The following is a 21,324-nucleotide window of genomic DNA, read 5'->3' on the forward strand; positions in this document are numbered from 1 at the left end:
TGAGAACACGCAGGGAACATCCAAATGTAATCTTTTTAGACGCATGACAGTGAATTCTAATAGATTTATCTCTGTAATGGGTTTTTACAGATGTGAATGTAGAAAGTCTCTTTGCAGCCTGACAACCACAGACTTGAATTTATCCAACCCTCCCACCATGGTCAGCTTCCTCTTCCGGAGCTCCTGTCCAAGCTTGTGCGAGGTAAAAAAAAATTGTCGTACGTGATATTGTGTCCACTGAGCTTCTGAGTCAGGTCTAGGACAACTCCCATCCCTTGATTTATCTCTGGGGCTCCTCTGTCAGGTTTCCCTGTGTAGACTTGTAAGTTCCAAGCATACGAGGTTACGGCATCGCAGGCAGCCCAGATCTTTATGCTATATTTATCTGGTTTGGATGGCATATACTGCCTAAAGGGGCAGCGGCCCCTAACTGGCACCAGCTGCTCATCAACGGTAACATGAGGCCCAGGGTTGTAAAATAGGGGGAGGCGGTGCACCCACTTGTCCCACACCGTCCTGATGGCATAGATTGGACCAGAGTCCAGTTGTAGTACAGAACATGTCCTAAGTCACAGTATATGCACGTCATCACAAAATAAAATGTGAAAAGATTTCCTCCATGCCACACACCCCTAGACCAAACCAACTCCTTTATTTATTTAAACAGACAGTTTACTGGCTTGATGTGAACTGTATTTTTATCATGTGGATTTACGTGATGATTTTTTTTCTTGATGCTTCACTCTGACTGAAATAAAATTGTTTAAATTAGTTTTAATATTCTGTCATCTTGATTCACTGCCTACCTATAAATGTTTAGGGATCTCCAGAAAAAAAAATCTGACACTGAACAATGTAGCTTTGATGCAAGTTGTGTGAACAAAAACTCTGAAAACATATTTCCAGTTTATTCCAATACCCTTCTGGACAAAGCAGGGATGCGCTGACCATTTCCAGCAGTCTGTTTTGCAACTTTAAAATACACTACCTTTAAAAATACAAAATGTGGTTACAAATCCAGTTCTCTTACTTATAAAGCAGCACCCACTTTGAAAACCTGAAGTTTGCCATTTTACAAATATAAAGCATTTGTGGGCAAAGAAATGACCTTATAAACACTAGATTATTGCTCTCTCCCTGTATATTTATTTTTCAGAGATGAAAAAATTGAGTTTAAATTTCAATTTCATTAGGTCAGATATTTGCAGCACTCGCGTAGAAACGTCTGTGTGCTATGTGAACCACCTACGCACACACTCAAACACTGCAGCCTGGTTCTGTCAAAGGATGTCTGGAAAACTGAAGACTCTGCATTCCAGTCAAGGAACCAGATGTGGTCATAAATGTGCCTTCTTATCCAAAAATAACAACTATAACAAACTTGCTTCTTTGTCAACTGTCTTGCATGCAAAAATCCAAACCCACATACCTCCTGTTTAGTGTAGCTAAATCAGGTTTACAGCAGTGTCCCTGTGTTGAAAAGTGATTTTCTTGTATTCAATTACACGTCATCCTTTGACTCAAGAATTTTCCAGTGTTGAGCTCATGTCGAAATTGTTACACAAGTGAAATCTCACAAATGCCAAAACAGACCAATAACTTTAACCAGATAACTCCAGTTTCATTTCAATCTGAACACCAATGCTCCCCGCAAATCTGAAGCTACACTGATTAGAAGGAAAAACCAAATGTCTGCATACGTAGACTTAGTACTTGACCGCTGCTTCCCATCTTAAGACACGCAGAGGCACTGCTTGATTTGTTCAGTGGCTTTGGAGGATCCATAGTGCAACAGATTTCAGACAAACATGGCTGCCAAGCTGCTTCCTGTACTGTTATATGGAAAAAAAATAAAAGGCTTCACTGCATTATCATACAAAAATCCAATTAAGAAAACACCTTCAGTTCCTACTACAAGTTAAACTCTGGGATTAGTTTTAAATCAGTTTATACTTGGGTGAACTTTTTTTTGGAAGACGTGCAGCAGGATCCCACGGCACTGGAATTATCAACTGCACAGGCACAGAAATTGTGTAAACAAGGGAAGGTTGTTATAACAAGGCCAAAAAAAGTTTTTAATTAAATTAAACTGTATTTACACATTGAGTTCTTTAACACACAGTCTGGCCAGTGGTTTAGTGTTGCTGGATACTATCAAAAAATAAAAATAAAACTCCCATTACCCAGTGCTCCTCAAAAGGCTGTGGAAAAAAGCGTCATACCTCTGTATCAAGTTTGTGTCTGGGAAAGAGCAACATGCAACTCTAACCACTAGAGGGAGGTGGTGAGGAAAGATGAGCAACATTAAATGTGTCTTTGAAGGAAAACATTGACTGTCAGAGGTCCACAAACGGAGTATAATGCATGATGTCAGCCTTTGGCACGTTTCACTTTGCAGCAGAAATCCTGCAAATCTTACACACAAACAAGTGGATGAAGATGCTTGGATCAAACTGTAGGCTTTGAAAAAACTCAAAACTGGTGGCCCTCTTCTAACTGTTCATCTTTAAGTGTCAGTTTGTGTAATCTTCTTTCCTTCACGTCCAGTTCTCCAGATCTCGTCTCCTCCACCATCGTGACATGGACCAGTCTTTCAATGCAGTCTTCTGAGCCGAGTCTCCCCCTCAAGGTGTCTGTTGGAGCATACAGCTCAAGATATCTATGAGGTTGTCCAATCCCCACAGGTAGCCATCCTCCCTGTTGCCCTCCACCCAGGGACTCCTGTGGTCCAGGGTCTGAGAGTCTGGCAAGGGAACGGTCTTCCCGAAGTCAATCATCCACACTTTGGCCTTCCCCGAGGCATCGTGCACAAACAGCAGAGAGCTGCCCACAATCTGGAATGAAGAAACCAGTGAGGCGGTTGAGTTTAGGCATGTGAGCAATTCAGTAAGAAGCTAGTGACAGGATGATATTGCACGTTGAACTTGGTCAACAAGTTTGTTTAGAAATCATGGAAACCGAGTGTGCATCTCACCTCGTGTGTCCTGAAGAAGTTTGACTGTTCAAGCGCTGAGCGGAGCTCCTCCAAACGCTGCAGGTAGAATTTCTAGGACAAAAGGAAAAACAAAGACAAATTATTTGTGTGAGAACATAAACAGAAAAAACTGCAAAGGCTGGCTGAAAGTCAGGAGCTCAACTGTGAACTTATAATCTTCTCTCTTTCCTCGCTGCATATGCTGCTATCATGAACGAAAAAAAAAAACAAAAAAAAAAAAACAAGGAGTGAGCTAATAACATACCAGAATCTGAGTGTTGCCATCAACAAAGTCCCCCAAGGCTTGCATAACCTGCTCTCTGTGCTTTGTCTTCTTAAAATTGGTGTTACAAGTTCCATCAGCTTTCTGTTTAAAGAAGAGAAACATTAGATCCTGCACCTCTCCTGTTTGTCTCTCCATTTACTAGTACATTTTCAGCTGCATGAGGACTAGAACTTCATTCAGTTATTCATTTAAAGCCTCCTGTTCCAGTTCAGCTGTGGATTCTCATGACAATAGTTAAGTACTACTAGCAATACAAGTACATGCTCAAGGGTTGCATTTCACGCAGTATGCAGGTGGAAACAACAACAAAGCATTTTCACTGCCTGCTGCTTGGCTGCTAATAACTTGTTGGACTGGAAATTAAATTGACCACAGGTTGCTTTAAATGTTTACAGTGCTTCAGATATTTGCATTTATGTGTGAGTACCATGCAAATGTACAGTTATTGGTGGGACCTGATGACAGGCCCTGGATTTACCTTCTGAAGGAACAGTGTCTTATGACTACAAATCCAGCCAAGGACTTGAAATACACTACCAGTGCCATGTCTGGACACACTTGTCCACTGAACTGAATGGGAAAGTGTGTCCAAACTTTTGACTGTTAGTGTCTATACTATGCTTTCCATTTCCACTCCAGTGTGTGTGTGTGTGTGTGTGGGGGGGGGGGGGGGGGGGGGTACACAGATAAATATTTACTCCTACTGACTGGCTTACTTCTTGTAGAAACTATTTGCTCTCCTCTGTTAACGCTGACCACTACAGCCAGGCATGTTCACACTGCTGGATGTCCGGGTTGACCTCTCACCTTAATGCCTTCGATGCGGAAGCCCAGGGTGGCTGTGGAGCTGAGCGTCTCCCTCCACTGCATGTATCTAGGTTTGAGTACACCCTGCTGGGCCCTCTCCTGCTCTGTAGGGGCCCCGGGGTCCACTGTGACCATCTTCTCATACATGTCCTTCCTCAGACGTGGACGCTCTCGGGCTTTCATCAGCTCCTCCTCCAAGTAGGTTCTGAAATGTAAAGCCTTAATATTTAATTTTTAAGATTCTTTTTTAGGTATGTCCATATTTTGTCCTATCTTCCCTTCCTTCACTATTTTAAGTTATTTTTTCTGTATTGATGTTATGCCTTCAGTGTTTTTATTAAACTGCAGATAAAGCACATTTTTGCCTACAAACACAGCCAATGAATATTAGATAATTGTGACAGAGGCAGAAAACATGGGGAATAAACAGTTTCAAGGCTTGTATGTGTCTAAAGGGTGGTGTTCAAGGTTCATCTTATCTCCTAAAAGCACAAGATAAATTCTGAAACAGTAGCCCATGCTGTCAGTATGGTCCTAAAAAATGTCTGCCACACAATTAGACTTTTCACTCCAAACTGAGTCCTACCTGCTGCCCATCTTACAGTCCATGATAGAGGGTGAGTCAAACTCGGCCAACAGGTCATCCATCAGGTTATAATCCTGCTCGTCTTTTTGCACTACACCATAATAACCAGGCACATAGGGCCGCAGTGTATCCTTCATCAGCTTCTGTAGGCACTGCTGCTCACACTCACAGTAACGCTTTAACAAGCGCCCATACTCTCCAGCCTGGAAGTTACCTTAGAGAAAGAGGCAGAATAAAGATGAAAGGAATAGTCAGACATTTTGGGAGCTACACTGAGACACAGATAAGTTAACGGATTGATACCTCTCTCATCTATGACGCTAAATATGAAGCACAAGTCAGGAGTAGGTTTGCTTAGAAGTCAACTTGTCATTACATCTCAGTTTGTGTACAGATTAAACAAACGAGGTATAATATGTTAGTTAGCTACCTTTACAGGTGCTGGTAGGCTTTTTTTTTTAAAAAAACACACCTCTGAACAGAACCAAGCTAACAGTTTCCTCCTGGTTTCCAGTCTTTAAGTTAAGCTAAGATAAACCGCAGCTAGCTGCAATCATATGGTCAGATGTGAGAGTGATAGCTATTTTTCCATCTAACTCTTAGCAAGAAAAGAAATAAGTATTCCCCCCCCACCCCAAAAAAAACTATTTCTTAAAAAAAAAAAAGGATAAAAACCTATATGCAGAGACATAAATGCTGCATATTTATACATACCTGCATGGCCAGCGAGCTGCACCCATGGGTAACGCTTCTTAAAGGACACAATGAAGGGAGACCAATGAACCATGTTCTTCAGCTTGTTCCAGGACTTGTTCTGGGAAAGAGACAAACAAACAAAGAACTTAATCCACCTGCTGACAAAGGTATGGGTAATTACACAGATGACAAATCTGAAGCATGGACTTAGTGGATTCAGGGATTATTTTCTGCTCAAACAAAGCACTGTGGTAAATACAGGCTAATAGAATGATTACTCAAAGGAAAACACACCCTGTAGTGTGCACATGCACACAAGTCAGCAGGCAGTTCACAGATCCTCCCCCAACCAAGGTCAGTCCATAACCAACGTGATAAAGCCCATTCATAAAACATTTACCCAAGCCACCACTGTGGTGTCGTAAAACAGAACTTTACTGTCTGAAACTGTGTGTGTGTGTGTGTACATGTATACCAGTTATCTGTGTTGGGAAAGACCCAAGCAAGGACAGTGTGCAACAGAGGCTTTGACGTAAGCAATCTGAGAGAACGGGACATCGATTGACTGGAACATGTGTGTGTGTGGGAAATGACAACAAATGGACAGGCACATTAGGAAAAGTGGGTGTGTGTGTGTGTGTGTGTATGCCTGGTATTATTACTGGAATTGCATGGTAACCTGTTTGCACACGTACATTGTGGGGACTCAGCCTTCCTGTACGTCACTGAAATGTACAGTGAGTACTTGGTTTAAGGTTAAAATAAAAGTTAGGGTTAGGCTAATTCACTAGGAAATGAATACAAGTCCATGTTAAGTCGCCACAAGAAATGAAGACAAAACGTGTGTGTGTTATGACAGAAATGACTGAAAGATCAACAATATCACTCAATTTGTCTTGGCTGCAGTTTTTGAAATCATTTCTACAATGTTTTTTTTTATGTGAACCATATGCCAATAAATGATTAACACAGACAAGACTGAGATCATGAGGGTGTGCCAGAGGTACACAGCTTACTGGGAACAATAAAATGTGGAGGCAAGAGTCAAGAGTCATAAAATTAATTCTTTTATAACTGTGAATCTCCTCCATGCCCGTGTGCTCGCTGCCATGTTTACATGTCAGCCTATCTCTGCTCTCCTGAGGCATTCTTTCCACAGCTGCTCTGTTGAAACTCTGCCACAAAAAAGTCTTAATGTGGGGATACACACCAACACAAGCACACACACCAGGAACTGGGTCTGTGTTTATCTTAGAGAGACAGAAAAAAGGCTTTGAGTTTAAGGAGTGCTGTTTTGTAACTCAAAGGTCCTGAAATCCTGTTTTTTCCCCTCAATCCTTATTGTGAATGAGAAAGTCCAAAGCATTTTAACACACAATACCTAAAACCAACATTTTTCTGACTGTTGCTTACCTAGTATTTAAAGCTACTCTTAACCAGCCAATGACACACAAGCCGCTCCTAACTCCATTAGGCACCTCCCATCACGTCCAGTTTCTCATCAGTTATGCAAAATACGGAAGCCTGGTTGCAACAAACTGTACCAAATGGAGCCTCCAATCCGATGCCAAGTAAATTGGTCAATCCAGACCAGCTAATGAGACACAAAGCTCTAATGTTACACAAAGCTCAACTTAGTCTTAAGTTAAAAATATTAATTCAATACAAAAAGGTATAATCATGACCATGCAACTGTAGGTCACTAATGTCACCACAATGTGCTCTAGATGCTAACACATCCAAAAGGAAGAAGGCCACATCTGTTTCAAATACAAGTCCTTTGGCTTCTTATACTCTTACACTATCTCAAAAAGCCAAACCAACGTTAACCCTGGATTTGGCTCTTTCTTTGTTCCACTCTCTGTGCACAAGAGTGCAACCTCCTCGGTCTGGCAGTCAAGAGCTCTTCCAGGGGTGGCTGCTTGAAATGGCCCCTCACGGTTCACAGGGTGTTTGCATTCTGCTACTATGAATCAGAAACAAAATAATTATCTACTTTGGATGAACCTGATCTATTATTTATTGTTAACTGTGATGCTCAACATCATATGTAATCCTACATGGGCATGTATGAAGAGAAACTGTGTACAAGAGGTTTGTGCTTCATCAAATAGCTGGTCAGTGACACACAAGGCAGAGAGTAATGAGAGTGAGACACCCGTGACCCTTCAACCACATCAACCCTGACATAACTGCCACCACCTCAGGCCAAGGAACAGTGATGAAACGTGTGAGCACACACACACACTGCATCTCAGCTTGCATAATGACAAAAATTGTCGTCAATGTATCGGCAGATTTCAAAAAGCGACAAGGATTTGTGAAATCCTACTGAAGATCCAGGAGGATTTCTGTGGTAGGTACTACTTTTGTTTGTTTCTCTTTTCTTTTCCCCTCCACTTCGGTGCCCAGTGGTGGCCTACTAAGGGTTAAACACTACCACACTCCTCTTATGATGCACATTCCTTTCTATACATGATTAGTAACTTTTAACATCTTTTTTTAATTAAATATACCCCCTGCACTGATGGGGGAGTCTTTCCTTTTTGTTCACTTCCACTGGCTCTCTGATCCGATAAGGTAAACGTATCTTTGCAGTTTGTACCGTAGGTTGGATACTTAGAGATACAGTATATGATAAACTACAGTGAACATGCTTCACTGCTATCTAACATCTACAGAAGAAAAGCAATAAAGTGGATTAAATAATGAAAGGAACTGATAGTTCCAGCCATAATATTCTAGAAATGTCCAATTCCTACATTAGTTTTGGATAACAGTCTGCCCAATTAAACATGTCAATGTTCATCTGTCTTTGTGGATGTAACATGCATTTCTGTCATCTACTGGGTATTTGATTGTACCAATTTTATACAATTATGAGCATTCAAATGGACTGATATCACATAATGTTTATGATGACAAATGTTCTGTGGCTTTGTGACATATCCTGCCTCCTGCACCAACAGTGTAGTTACTGGAAAACTGACAGATTTGTTTCAAGAAACCATCCTGTAGTCCAAAAATAATTTGCTAAGATAGCATCTGTTTGTGCACAAAACACAAACAAACCATGTTTACCCATCAGACCATTATAACCCGTTTCTTTTTATTTAGCTATTGTTAGCATCATGCCCTCGACTGAAGGAGACTTCAGTGACAGATGAAAGTCCAAGGGACGGGGAGTCAGGAGAGGAAGAGGAAGCAGATACCCAGATCTCCATCCTCCACTACTTTCTCTCAGCATCAATGTCTTGTCCTTTCAACAGGTTTTACATACACGATAATAATAATAATAATAATAATAATAATAATAAATACACTGCAACAGCAACAAGACTGGAATATCGATCACATTATGTTTGAATACCCAAATGCATCACCCACATGTGACACAATCTGCCCCCTATCTTTCAGAGGAAGCATGACATTAGTGATAATCCTCAACAATGTGGGGCACACTGAATGTAACTGTGCATGGCTGCTCTTCTTACCTGGCAGACTAAGCAGTAGTGGAGGAGAAGACAGGTGCTCACACAGGCACACACAGCACTGCAGATGAAGCAAGAAAGCATCCAGAACAAAACACTCCACACCAGGGATGTGTGCCTCCCTGTTTGCCCAAGATCCTTTATAAGCATCTATTACCTTCTTTAACCAAGCCTACTGTTGGCTCCTGCTCTGCCTTTCTCCAGGTATTTATCAGCCTGTAAACGCTTGCTGTAAACTGAGGCCGAGTCTAGTAAATAATCCTCCTGATAAAATCTCTCACTTATTTCTCAAATCCCCTCCTTTGCAATGTCTTTTTGTAATCTTAATTCAGTTTCTCCTCTTTCAACATCCTGTCACTCCTCCCTTAATTTCTTCACACTTTCTCATTACTTGATATCTTCTTTGCTGTCATCCAGCAAACTGATCTACCTACAGATATTGAGATTTCTCTTGTTCTTCTACCATTTGCCTGCCTCAACTACTCCCCTGTTCTTTTACTTCCTTCTGCTAAATCATTCACTCTCCTTCCCTGAAGGGACTGGAGATGCCTTCTCTTTAGTAGCCTTTGTTCTCCTTCTCCTCTCAACCCCTAATCCCCACAGGGCCTATCCTGAGCCAATCTCCTTCCGGACTAATAACAGACTGGCAGTGTGGGGGTAGGGGCTACAGGTCTTCCCATACCCTCCCAGTGCTCTTCTACTGTCCACATGACAAATTCCTCAGTACTATGTAGTTTAGAGAGGTGTGTGTGTGTGTGTGTGTAAACAGAGCAGAACCTGTTGGATGACTACCATCAGCTACAGGAGGGACTACATGCTGTATGCATACACTGAGGGTGTTTTCAGGTACTGGCACACCTCTTTACAGAACTAGTTCTATAAAACCACATCCCTTTCCCCTAAGTCAAGGAGTTCAAGCAGCTCAGCGTGGTGAGTGACTGAACGTACACAGTGGAACAGCTTTAGTGAAAAACTCGTTTTAGAAAAGCAACTTTGGACAAAGTTAAACAATGATAGCACTGAGAAGCATTGTGTACTATAGTACTTTTTAATTTTCTCTGAGCCTGGCCTGTAGTTTTTAATCCACTGTGTGACAGCTATAGATTCACATTCAATTTATTGTCATTTCTTTGTGTATTCGCATACATAAAAAAAAAAAAAAAACGCTGTTCTTCCCAGCCCATTACAATGCAACTTCAATAAAAACCCAAATATTTCTAATACAATGCATTCCCAAATATGGCACCTCAAAACAATGCAGTAGTGGTATGCCACATACTATGGTATGTTCAAGTACATAAAAACACCATTATAGCACGGTGTGTTCAAGCGCACCACTAGAAAAAAAAGTGCTGTTCAGTCAGATGTTGCATTCTATCAGTATTTCAATGCTGACAGCCTGTATGTGTCCACAGCTGCCAGTAGATGAGGGGATTAGAATACTATTCAGCATTCTGCTGGATCTGGCACAGATGCTGCACCTCCTCTTCCCTGATGGCAAGAGGGAAAACAAATACTAGGAAGGGTGATGAGGGCAATCTCCAGCAGAGAAAGAAGGGGGCAATGATCCTGCAGGCAGTCTTTACTGTTCTGTTCAGCTGGTGGCGTTCAGCCGCTTTACAGTTACCAAACCAGAAGACAAGGCCGTAGGACAGGATACTTTCTATGGTGCCCCTGTAGAATGTCATGAGGTGTACAGTGGAAAGACCTGCCTTTCTGAGTGTCTGGAGGAGGTGAAGCTGCTGCCTTCTCACACTCACAGGGTCAGTTTTCTGAATTCAGTACTTTTACTACATTTTGTGTCGTTTTCATAGAAGTCTACTTATAATGGAGTATTTTTAAATGTGGGATGACTAGTTTTACTTAAGTAAAGCATCTGAATGTTTCCTCCACCACCACTACATATCATTCATAGAAACATATATTTGAGTAGAAATTAAACATAATAGAAATGGGACTCAAACAGCATATGCATTTTTTACTTTGCGTGATGGAATGTTTTTGCACTTATTAAATTTGACTCATTGATTTTTTTGCAGACATGGTGTGGGAGTGATGTGTGGGACTCTGTATAATGAGTGGCACAAGAAACAAGCCTGCAATTGTGGCTCACGTGAATAAGCTTGCATATACAGTGGGTACGGAAAGTATTCAGACCCCCTTAAATTTTTCACTCTTTGTTATATTGCAGCCATATGCTAAAATCATTTCAGTTCATTTTTTTCCTCATTAATGTACACACAGCACCCCATTTTGACATTATTGCAGATTTATTAAAAAAGAAAAACTGAAATATCACATGGTCATAAGTATTCAGACCCTTTGCTCAGTATTTAGTAGAAGCACCCTTTGGAGCTAATACAGCCATGAGTCTTTTTGGGAATGATGCAACAAGTTTTTCACACCTGCATTTGGGGATCCTCTGCCATTCCTCCTTGCAGATCCTCTCCAGTTCTGTCAGGTTGGATGGTAAACGTTGGTGGACAGCCATTTTCAGGTCTCTCCAGAGATGCTCAATTGGGTTTAAGTCAGGGCTCTGGCGGGGCCATTCAAGAACAGTCACGGAGTTGTTGTGAAGCCACTCCTTCGTTATTTTAGCTGCGTGCTTAGGGTCATTGTCTTGTTGGAAGGTTAACCTTCGGCCCAGTCTGAGGTCCTGAGCACTCTGGAGAAGGTTTTCGTCCAGGATATCCCTGTACGTGGCCGCATTCATCCTTCCCTCGATTGCAACCAGTCGTCCTGTCCCTGCAGCTGAAAAACACCCCCATAGCAGTATGCTGCCACCACCATGCTTCACTGTTGGGACTGTATTGGACAGGTGATGAGCAGTGCCTGGTTTTCTCCACACATACCACTTAGAATTAAGGCCAAAAAGTTCTATCTTGGTCTCATCAGACCAGAGAATCTTATTTATCACCATCTTGGAGTCCTTCAGGTGTTTTTTAGCAAACTCCATGCGGGCTTTCATGTGTCTTGCACTGAGGACAGGCTTCCGTCGGGACCCTCTGCCATAATAACAAAGAGTGAAAAATTTAAGGGGGTCTGAATACTTTCCGTACCCACTGTATAAGAAGAGTCATCATGTGTAGGCTACATGTTCAAAGTTTCAATACATATTTTTGTCTGTTTGTGCTCTCTCTCTCATTAGCTTACCCTCATTTTCCCCTTGTTTTCTGTTCCACTGTATGTCTCAGTGGCTCTGGGGAAAATATTAAGCCTTTTTTGCAAGGCTTAATGTGGGGAGGAGAAAAAGTGTCTCATAAGGGAGGAGAGTAATCTTAGAAGAACTTCATAAATGTGCATTGCTGGGCTGATGTTTGTGGGAATTTACATCCAACAACATTTGAACGTCAGGGACACAGCAGATACTGTCGGAGAGCAAGACAGAACAAGACAAGGAGAAAAAAAAACAAAAAAAAAAAAACAAGTACCATATATGGCAAAGACGTCGCCTAGCAACCGGATCTGCCTTCAGCCCAATTTTCCATGACACGCACTCAACTCTGAATGCAAGACCACATCGTTGTGAGTATGTGTGTGTGTGTCTGAGTATGCATGTGTGAGCAAGTATCTGCTCACGTCACCAAGCGTTCAAAATGCAACTGGTTTGTCTAGGAGGTGACAGCGAGGCCACGGTTTCTCAGTAGCAAGAAACGTGTGCACATGCCCGCCTTCAATCAATTACTATACAACAACAGCCGAGCTTTTACTTTTCCTCAAATGTGAGGACAAACTGTGCCCATTAAAAACCACACTCTTATCAGAAACCACAGGCCACCGTCACCCCGTTTGTTACAACAGATGAAGTGCAATCCACAGGTTGCTCATTTCCTGGCTGTCAGCGTAAATAGCCAGGAAACAACACTGTCCACTGGCCTGCTAAGACAAATGATCACTAGTGGAACTCACAGCAAATAAATTAAGCTTGCCATGTAGGTATTCTCACAATTTGATTTCAAATCAACAACTGGCACAGAGACAGTACACATAAGAAGGAGAAACCAGGAGTGCTATGTTGGAAGTGTTTGGTGTACAAAGTGCACAGAGGCGGCTACAGAAACACCTCGGTCCAAAACTCCGACATAGTACACAATGGGGGAATTACTGGCTACACTCGAAATGCATGTATATCTACACAGTGTATCCAGCCCATCATAAAACACCAAATAAGAACTATACATACTTTAAAATGTGGGACTGATGCAACAAACCTTCTGTTTACATTTGGATAATTACAAAATATTGTACTTTCTTTTTAGCTGGAGGTTTGTAATAATAAAAGTTTGCCCCATACTCTGGAGCACTTTGAGATTTGCTGGAGTGAGAGAAAGACAAAAAATGTCAAACTTAATACAGTACAATTCTTTATTTTTATTACAATTTAATTTTTCATTTAAAAAGTTATAAAAATGTTTGTGTATGTTGTCAGTTGCAGTTCTTAGAAATAAAAAGAATTTGAATCTGCAGGTCAGACTTAGAAGAAGAAAAAAAACTGATATTGGAATCGGCCAAGAATATTGCAATCAGTGCATCTTTAATGAGAATTATTTTTGGCCACAGTTCTGAAGCTGTGACTACATACACAGAAGTTCAGATTTCATTTACTAAGGTGAACCTGTGGGATGTTGGACAGGTTCATAATAAGGAGATCACAATATTTGTGTTCAGAGAACCTGACTTAATATGATGATTCATTTATTTAGGTTAACAAGATATTAAGATACTGAATTTGAGATTGTGTGTATCATGCAAGTATTGTTGGTTCTCTTTAGTCCTTTGTTGTTTTGTTCAATGTGGTGGTCATTAGGACTGTGCCATTCTGTTTAGCTGATTTGTGTTTGGGAAACTGAAATGACTTATTTTTTTTATACAAAAGAAAGCTGTAATAGTCCACACTACTGTCTTTACGTTTGTCTGTGTGGACCTGAGCACACTCCCTGATACACATTTGTGACTCGAATGAGCATAGCAACATACCAAACATCAGTCATCTCTTAGACGCCCATCTCCACCTCACGGTGATCATAAAGGGAGCAAGGTTTGATAAAAGAGTCATGTCTTCCTCCTCTGAAACACCTGACAGGTGTACACTGTCGGCTGTGGAAAGGTATCTGGAGCTAAATGATTAAAAATAAGTATATCTTGTGCCACTTTTCTAAGTTTTGGGAAGTGAATTATGAATAACATGCAGACGTGCTGAACATTTTTCAACATGCACGCTTAGTGGCGTGACCCCAGTGGAAAGCACGGGACATTCAGGATTCACACGCTGCCCAGAAGATGTGGACATGCAAGAAGACCGTCTCCAGGGAAGACATCCTCTTTATAAGACTGATCTCAATCCAGGCATTTCTAGCCACAGTGCATCAAAGCCTTTGTCTCAGGGGGTAGGCATCAAAACTTCCTACACGGAAACTCTAAACTGCATCTCATGCCTCCAGAAAAGGAAACTCTTGAGCCTCAGGGGCAGTAAACTCAATTCTAGATTGCTCTGATAGCATCTATGGCAACTGTCATGGGATGACACATCATCCAAACAAGCAATCATACTGTTCAAAAGGTCTTACAGCTGAGCTCATCAACACCATGTGATCATGAGCCACAGAAGATAAGAGCCTGTTTCTGTCCTATTTAGTTTAAGCCAGTTCTAGCTCTGCTGTTTATCAAGGTGGTCCAACGATTGAAGCTTTGAACCACACATTAAACTAAATGTCTCTGATTTTCTTTGTAATTTAAAATTAAAGATCCACACTGTGTAGCAAACCTTACTGACTTGAAGGACCATCATGGGGATTACCTTCAAATATCAGTAACACAAAGTCTAAACAGCCTCTTCCCATCTGACCACTGACGTGCACTTCTGCCTAGTGAACTGACCAACAGCCGTGTGACAAACATGACATTTGTATAGCCTGACAGTAGCTGATGTCAGTGGATCATTGTGCAACATGTATTTGTGCACAACAGCTGCATAAATATGGAAATACATGTTATGTGTCTTCAAGCTGCTCTGAACCATCTGATAATTAAACCAATAGTCTGTGACAAGATATAGGAGTGTTGATGTGCATGTGTCCTGTAAGCAGGGTATGTGTGTGCGCACATATGTATTAGAACATTTAACATTTTTTGTTTTGCCTTTTCATCCATAACCACTATAATTTTGCCCCTGTCACGGTGGTCTGCTCTGGTGAGGAAGGGGGTTTAATCACATATGTATGTATATTCTGGTTCTGGATATGGTCGGTTGCACAATACCTGTATGGTAGTTGAAGCAGTATGAATTCTTTTGGTGGGAGCTGTGAATGAAATGCTTACAAGTTCCTGGCGGTAACTGAACTGCACAGACCATTTTAACAAGTTATCAGTTGTTAAAAAAAGAGGAGAGACACTCACCCCTGATCCGTCGTCCGGGCTACACAGAGAGCGGCCCGGAGACAGACTGGACTCGATGTCGCTCCCAGTAAAGTCGTCCTCTGACTCCTCGAAGGACGAGGCGGAAGACAGGCCGATGGAGGAGGAGTTGGACAGCTTCCTCGGGGAGCGCATCAGGGCAGGGGACCCTCCGCAGCCGCTGTCTGAGCAGGGAGACTCGTCGTCGTGGTGAGGCTCCAGACACGAGCAGGTGCTGAACTCAGTTTGGACGGTCAGCGGGGCCTGTGTCCCCTGAGAGCGGACTGGACTGGTGTCCCTGGTTATGATGAGTTTGGGTATGGTTCCTGGGAAATTCTGTCCTCCTGCTGGACTCTGGTGGGCCTGTTCAGATTCCTTTCTGCTCTGGGTTTTGGCCGGACAGCAGTTATTTTGGTCACCGGCCACACTGGGTGGACACGAAACGGTAATACCATCAGTTTTTGTCATTTTAGCTTCAATGAGATCGTCCGTTGTCGACGATCCACTATGTATAGGTTGATCCAGGAGCGAGCTAGACAAAGTCCTCTCAGCGTCGGGGCCAGAGGTGAGCAGCAGGGCAGGGTTCAGACCAGTCCCCGTCAATGCCCTTCCCTCAGACCCAATTCTATTCTGGCTGCTTCCCCCCAGCGGCTGATCTTCCATGGCCCTCGTCGGGGGATTGGAGGCATTGTCCTCTCGCTCGGGTTTCGGCTCTTCACAGCCCACACCGCTGAATTCACCGGCCCGAGTCTCCAAACCTGACGCATCGGACGACCCGGCCGCTGCTTCTCGGTTCACGGCGTGCTGGATAGCTTCGGTATGGTCATCTAGCCCGGATGGTGTCTCAAAAAAATCCGGGGCTGCTTGGTGTTCTCCAACCGCCGTCACAACCTCGTCCCTCGGCAACTTTCCTACTCTGTGATCCCGGCGCGTTGCGGGATCTCCGGCTTCGTTTCCGCAACCTAAATCATCTTCTGTTTGGCTGGAGTCTCTCTTTCTCCTCCCCAGACATGACAACACTTTACTTTTCATCGGATTTCTCTTTAAATGCCCACTCACTCGTCGCTTCCCTCCGCTCCTAAACCTGCGGAGACGGAGTCGCTGGGCTGTCTCGCCTGCTCTCCATTTCGCTTTGCCTGTAGTGGCGGAGCTGTGCGATAGATCCGAGCAAGTTTGGCCCATCCTGCATACCGTAGTAGTAACACTGACCTGGACACACCCTCAGAGAATGATTTTGAAATAGTCGAAACCAATGAAACCTTGACTCCTCACATGAACACTTGGTCATTAGTCATAGATTCCGATTATTTATCCCAGAAAATCTTAAATTCATCCACCCCTTTCCTCCAGGCAAGGACCGCCCCTATCTGTGGAGACAAACAGATGATGAATAATTTAGTAAATAAACACATTAAGTGCATGAAGTCAACATAACAGTACACTGTCACACCAAGTCCAATATTCACCCTGCTCATTCTTAATGGGCCCCAGTAAACGCTGGCTGTCGACAGAGTTGTGATTTATCAGCTCTGAAAGTCAGATTTTATCTCCTGGAGCAGGCCACAGAAACTGTCAGGGGAAAGTCAGATCCACTGAACTTGCACTTAGGGTTTATTAGCTGGAAAATATGACATGAATATTACAATAGAGTGCAAAACACATCAAAAGTTTCAGGGAGTTTGAGAGTCAGTTTCACCAGTGTTAGTCAGCGTAATACTGCCCTCCTCTGTCCAGACACTGTTCCTTTGTCTAATAGCCTTGTTATAAAACTCCCAAGGCTGGTACAGTGGGCATAAAATATGGCCAGTATAAAAGCGGTAGCCACACTGCTGTGCAAAACAAAACTGGGTCCAACTCCAGAAGACATGCTGACTCAGATTTATATCCAACACTATTTGACTTTGCAACATGGGGCTGCAACTAAGCATTATTTCCATTATCAGTTACACTGGTTGACAAAAGAAGATATTTTAAGATGTCGCATTATGCTTTAAATCAAATCAAATTGTATTTGTATAGCACCAAATCACAACAAAAGTCATCTCAGGACACTTTACAAAGTAAGGTCTAGACCTTACTGTTATCAATATTATTACAGAGGGAAAACCCAACAATCCCCCCTTGAGCAAGCACTTGGCGACAGTGGGGAGGGAAAAACTCCCTTTAACCCCAGACAGACCCCGGCTCTTGGTGGGCGGCCTTCTGCCTCGACCGGTTGGGGTCAGTGGATAGATGAGAGACAAAAGCTTTTGGAAAGTGTGATAACACTGTCATTTGTCACTAGTTTCTATTTTATTAACCAAACAATTAATCAACAAATCATGAAAATAATCAACAGAATAATCCATGACGAAAATAATAACCTTTAGCCCTAGTAATATTACAGCATGTTAAAAAAAATAGTATGTGGGCTTCGACTTCTATGTTTGGTCCTAATCTATAGCACAGGCATGTTGTGACACATTTCACAACATGTGTTGTGACACATGGGCCCAGACACATATCAGGGCCCTGCCTCTCCTGCAGGAGCAAGACTCTCCCATTGAGCAGCCATGTGATGTGTAATCAGTTTGTGTCTTCTTCTGGTAGTTTTTCCATCTGTCTATAACCATTTTTTGTTAATTTCTACTCATCTCGCACCTATTTTTATTGGTTCTGCATCTTTTTGTGGTTGTTTTGTGTCTCTTTTTGTAGTCATTTCACTGCCTTTGGAGTTTATCTCTATTTATCTCTCTTCGTTTAGTATTTTTGGGGAGGTTGGCTTTTTTAGTCATTTTGTACTTGATTGATTTTATGATGGAGAGGTTAACAGCCCCTTCATGGTTCACTGGCCCTGTGCCTGATATGTCCATTCAGGAATCCATCCATCATTATTAGTGAAATATGTTAAAGTAAACACTGAAAAGGTTTAGAGTAACTGATAAAGTCCAGTGTGCACACAGTCATAAATTCCAACCTACACTTACTAATATTTTTCACATGAATATTTTTGTCATAAAAATTGTTATTAGACATGATTTTTACTATTTAACATGTTTTAAACTTTCAGAACAGAGACATGTGAGAAACTGAAGCTGATACTGCAAAGGTTTAGAGTAACTGATAAAGTCCTGTGTGTCAAATTCCAACCTACACTTACTAATCTTTTTTCACATAAATATTTTTGTCATAAAAATTGTTTTTAGACATGATTTTTACTATTTAACATGTTTTAAACTTTCAGAACAGAGACATGTGAGAAACTGAAGCTGAAGGGTGTTTTGTCTTTCATGTGTAACTCTCTGTACTGTGATGTAATCAACTACAGACTGTTCCAGATGAAAATAGACACACCCATCAATTGTAGGCTATGTGTGTGTTTCAGTATGATTAGCATCTAAGCCGTGTTATCAGGGTGTGCCTTTTCAACTATATTTATATATCGGTATATATATATATAGTACTGTTTGAATCCATTTTATTGCAAACAACTCTGTATGCTCATGCTGACTTGTCTCCTTGCTGCAAGTAAACTAATTATTTACAAAGATTCCAGTGACTTTGTTGCTTCATTAAAAATTCCTTTGACAATTTTGCATGTAAACAAAAATGGCATCGTGCCTCCTGCTAAAAACACATTTCATCATTCTGTATAATATACAGCATGGCATCGTAGAAACATTCAAAACATTCTACATGTGACTAATTACTGAGTGTTATTTACTATCAGGGCGCTGCAGTGACTCTGCAGTCAGGAGGGAATGTGCATGAAACAGGAAGTGAGACAGGAAGGATAACAGTGGAAAGAACAGGTCATCATATACCACACACACACACACACGAGTAGTCTTGTGTAACCAAAATCATAAAGAATGATACATACTGGTTCAGTCAGGGCATGCATGACAATCTTGTACCATTATAATGATTCAGACAGGGCATGCATGACAATCTTGTACCATGCTGACATCGAATGGGTTCTTTAAAACACATGTGCACACACACACACATTAAAAGTGACACACACTTTCTGGGAAGTTGGTCACCCATTGAAAACATATAAAACACCAAAAATGGTCTAAGATACCTGAGGAATAAATGACACTAGTCACACACACCATCATGACTTATCTGTATACATGCACCGTGGAAAGACAATGTTTTTCCATTATACGTTGTCCTGCTCTAAAATTAAATAACATCTTTAAATAATACAACAGTCATTCTGTGCAAGTATATTTAGTGAGCTATGAATTTAAAGAATAGTTCACAGTTTGGTGACAATTTTGTTTCTAAAGCACAGAACATGAGTAAATGTACCAAGCAGTCTACAGCTTTGAAGTACTTGTAGCCTACTTGTGTATTTCCATTTTAAGTTACTTTATATTTTACTCCACGTGTTCAGTTAATTTGAAGACGCAATTAAAACATATGACCAGGTTATAATGATGCATTGTCAGATTAAACTACCTACAGTAGTTCACATCCTACAGGCAACGCTAATACTCCAAACATATAGATATTACTATGAAAGGGTGTCGTTCTGTTGCCTAGAAGCACTTTTATTTATGACTTGGACACATTTTACTGCTAAAATACTTTTGTACTTGTGTAAGTTCTACTTATGAGTGCAAGACGAAACGGGTTATTCTGAAAGTAAAGTATTACTAGGCTACTTGTAACTTACTTCAGTGAAACAATTGAACGGTTCTTCATCACAAAATGCTGCCTGATAGATTTCAGGTGGCATTTTAAATCTATTCATTTGGTAAAATATGAAACCAATACAGAAACTAAATAATACATACAACAAAGGTTAAAATATACTGGGTTTCTGCATTAGTGTGATGGCAACACTAAAATGCCATCTTTTGTTTACTAAGACTTTGGAGACATTTTAAAGAGACAGCGAGCAGCTAAAATCGAAGGACACACTGGAAAATGATTAGAGGAAACCTACCAGGCAGCCCCTGAGTTCCTCCTGTGGCGTGTGAAGCAGCTGTTAAATGCTGGCAGTAACGTGGAGGTTGGGGTATAACTTTCCACCAGGGTGCCGACATGTGCCTAATCTGTACGGTTAATAGCGTGTGCAGTGCTGCCGTGCTGTGCAGGATCAGCGTGTGGCTGAAGTAAGAGGAAACGCTCGTTAAAGGAGGGGCAGGTCTAGCTACTGTTCAAGTGGCACCTGAGGTGACTGTTAACAAACGCGAAGTAGCTAAAACAGAAATGTCAACACGTATCTGTGGTTAAACACGGTGTTTAAGAAGCGACCGAAACATTTTATAAATAGTAAGAAATTATAAAGCTATAGCCAGTTATGCCCTTGTGCCAAACAAAACGCTACCATGGAATAGCACGCGACCTAAAACTGGCACGTCTGTTGGCTTTAAATGCGCTGCCTTCAAAGCTCGCCGGAATTTTGTTTTTTTTTTTACTTCTAAAGTGTGGAAAAGTTCGCTTATTGCCTTTTCAGCCATAGATTTTGTGTGCTACGGAGTATTTATGGAAGCGTGATGGCGGATGTAGGCTCATAAATAAACTACAGTGCCCACGCTCGTCCTAATTATTAAGTCTTTCAGTACAACAGTCACTGTGACTCGGTGATGTGTTCTTGATATTTATGGCAACAATGGAGATCTATGGCACAGAGGAATAAGCTATAGCAAGCCTTCAGCCTGCTACACAGGTAGCCTAATGCTAATGTAGGATAAATTTATTGTTGATTTGTGGCTGTGGTTTTAGTGAGTAAAATATTGAATAACACTAACAGTAGGCTATCCCATAAAGGAAAAGGGGAGTGCTTTTGTTGCAACAAGAACTCAGTTGTAAATAAGGTGCAAAATACGTTTATGTAAACAAATGTCAATTAACTTTATCTTGTGAAATCCATACAGTGCAGAGTAATTTAAGACACAGAGGGTTAAGTGACTTGCGTAGTTATTACTGTGCATGTAGTTGATGGTGCCCCTTTAAAATCGGACAAAAGGGGTATGGAAAAATAAAAATAAAACCCTGTTATTGAGACGTTGTAATTCGACTGACTTTTTAAAACTATTTAATGTTTCGAATATTTGACAAAACTGACAGATTTAATTTGTATTATAATATCGTT

At 41.5% G+C, this 21,324-nt stretch overlaps 2 protein-coding genes across 3 annotated transcripts in view; one reads left to right on the forward strand and one right to left on the reverse strand.

Annotated features, from left to right (window-relative positions):
• Positions 1-2,610, forward strand: part of actmap (actin maturation protease) — a 7,590-nt gene extending 4,980 nt beyond the window's left edge. Inside the window, exons 8-9 of the mRNA XM_020624522.1 lie at positions 91-202; positions 2,548-2,610. Of these exons, the coding sequence (XP_020480178.1) occupies positions 91-202; positions 2,548-2,610 (175 nt within the window). The remainder of the gene's footprint in view (positions 1-90; positions 203-2,547) is intronic.
• On the reverse strand, positions 853-20,850 carry itpkcb (inositol-trisphosphate 3-kinase Cb). Of its 2 annotated transcripts, XM_020624476.1 has the most exons (9): positions 20,173-20,850; positions 16,700-16,851; positions 15,237-16,600; positions 5,368-5,467; positions 4,654-4,867; positions 4,068-4,272; positions 3,240-3,341; positions 2,975-3,046; positions 853-2,834 (listed from the first exon to the last, which is right to left on the reverse strand). In XM_020624476.1, exons 3-9 carry the CDS (start codon positions 16,413-16,415, stop codon positions 2,625-2,627), a joined length of 2,082 nt encoding a protein of 693 aa, XP_020480132.1. In that variant the 5' UTR covers positions 16,416-16,600; positions 16,700-16,851; positions 20,173-20,850; the 3' UTR covers positions 853-2,624. The 2 variants fall into 2 exon arrangements, with proteins under 2 accessions (XP_020480132.1, XP_020480131.1); XM_020624475.1 differs by lacking the exon at positions 16,700-16,851.
• Between the last annotated feature and the right edge of the window lie 474 nt (positions 20,851-21,324).

Source organism: Monopterus albus, unplaced genomic scaffold (genome assembly GCF_001952655.1).
Source record: "Monopterus albus unplaced genomic scaffold, M_albus_1.0 scaffold328.1, whole genome shotgun sequence".
Lineage (NCBI taxonomy): Eukaryota > Metazoa > Chordata > Actinopteri > Synbranchiformes > Synbranchidae > Monopterus > Monopterus albus.

What these genes read in the sequence shown, in the direction of transcription:
- itpkcb (XM_020624475.1), bottom strand. Translation starts at nt 16,415, where the DNA reads ATGGGCCAAACTTGCTCGGATCTATCGCACAGCTCCGCCACTACAGGC. An exon ending in GCAGCTCGCTGGCCATGCAG is followed by an intron (nt 4,868 to 5,367) that starts GTATGTATAAAT and finishes TCTTTCTCTAAG; the next exon opens with GTAACTTCCAGGCTGGAGAG. An exon ending in TCCGCATCGAAGGCATTAAG is followed by an intron (nt 3,342 to 4,067) that starts GTGAGAGGTCAA and finishes TTCTTTAAACAG; the next exon opens with AAAGCTGATGGAACTTGTAA.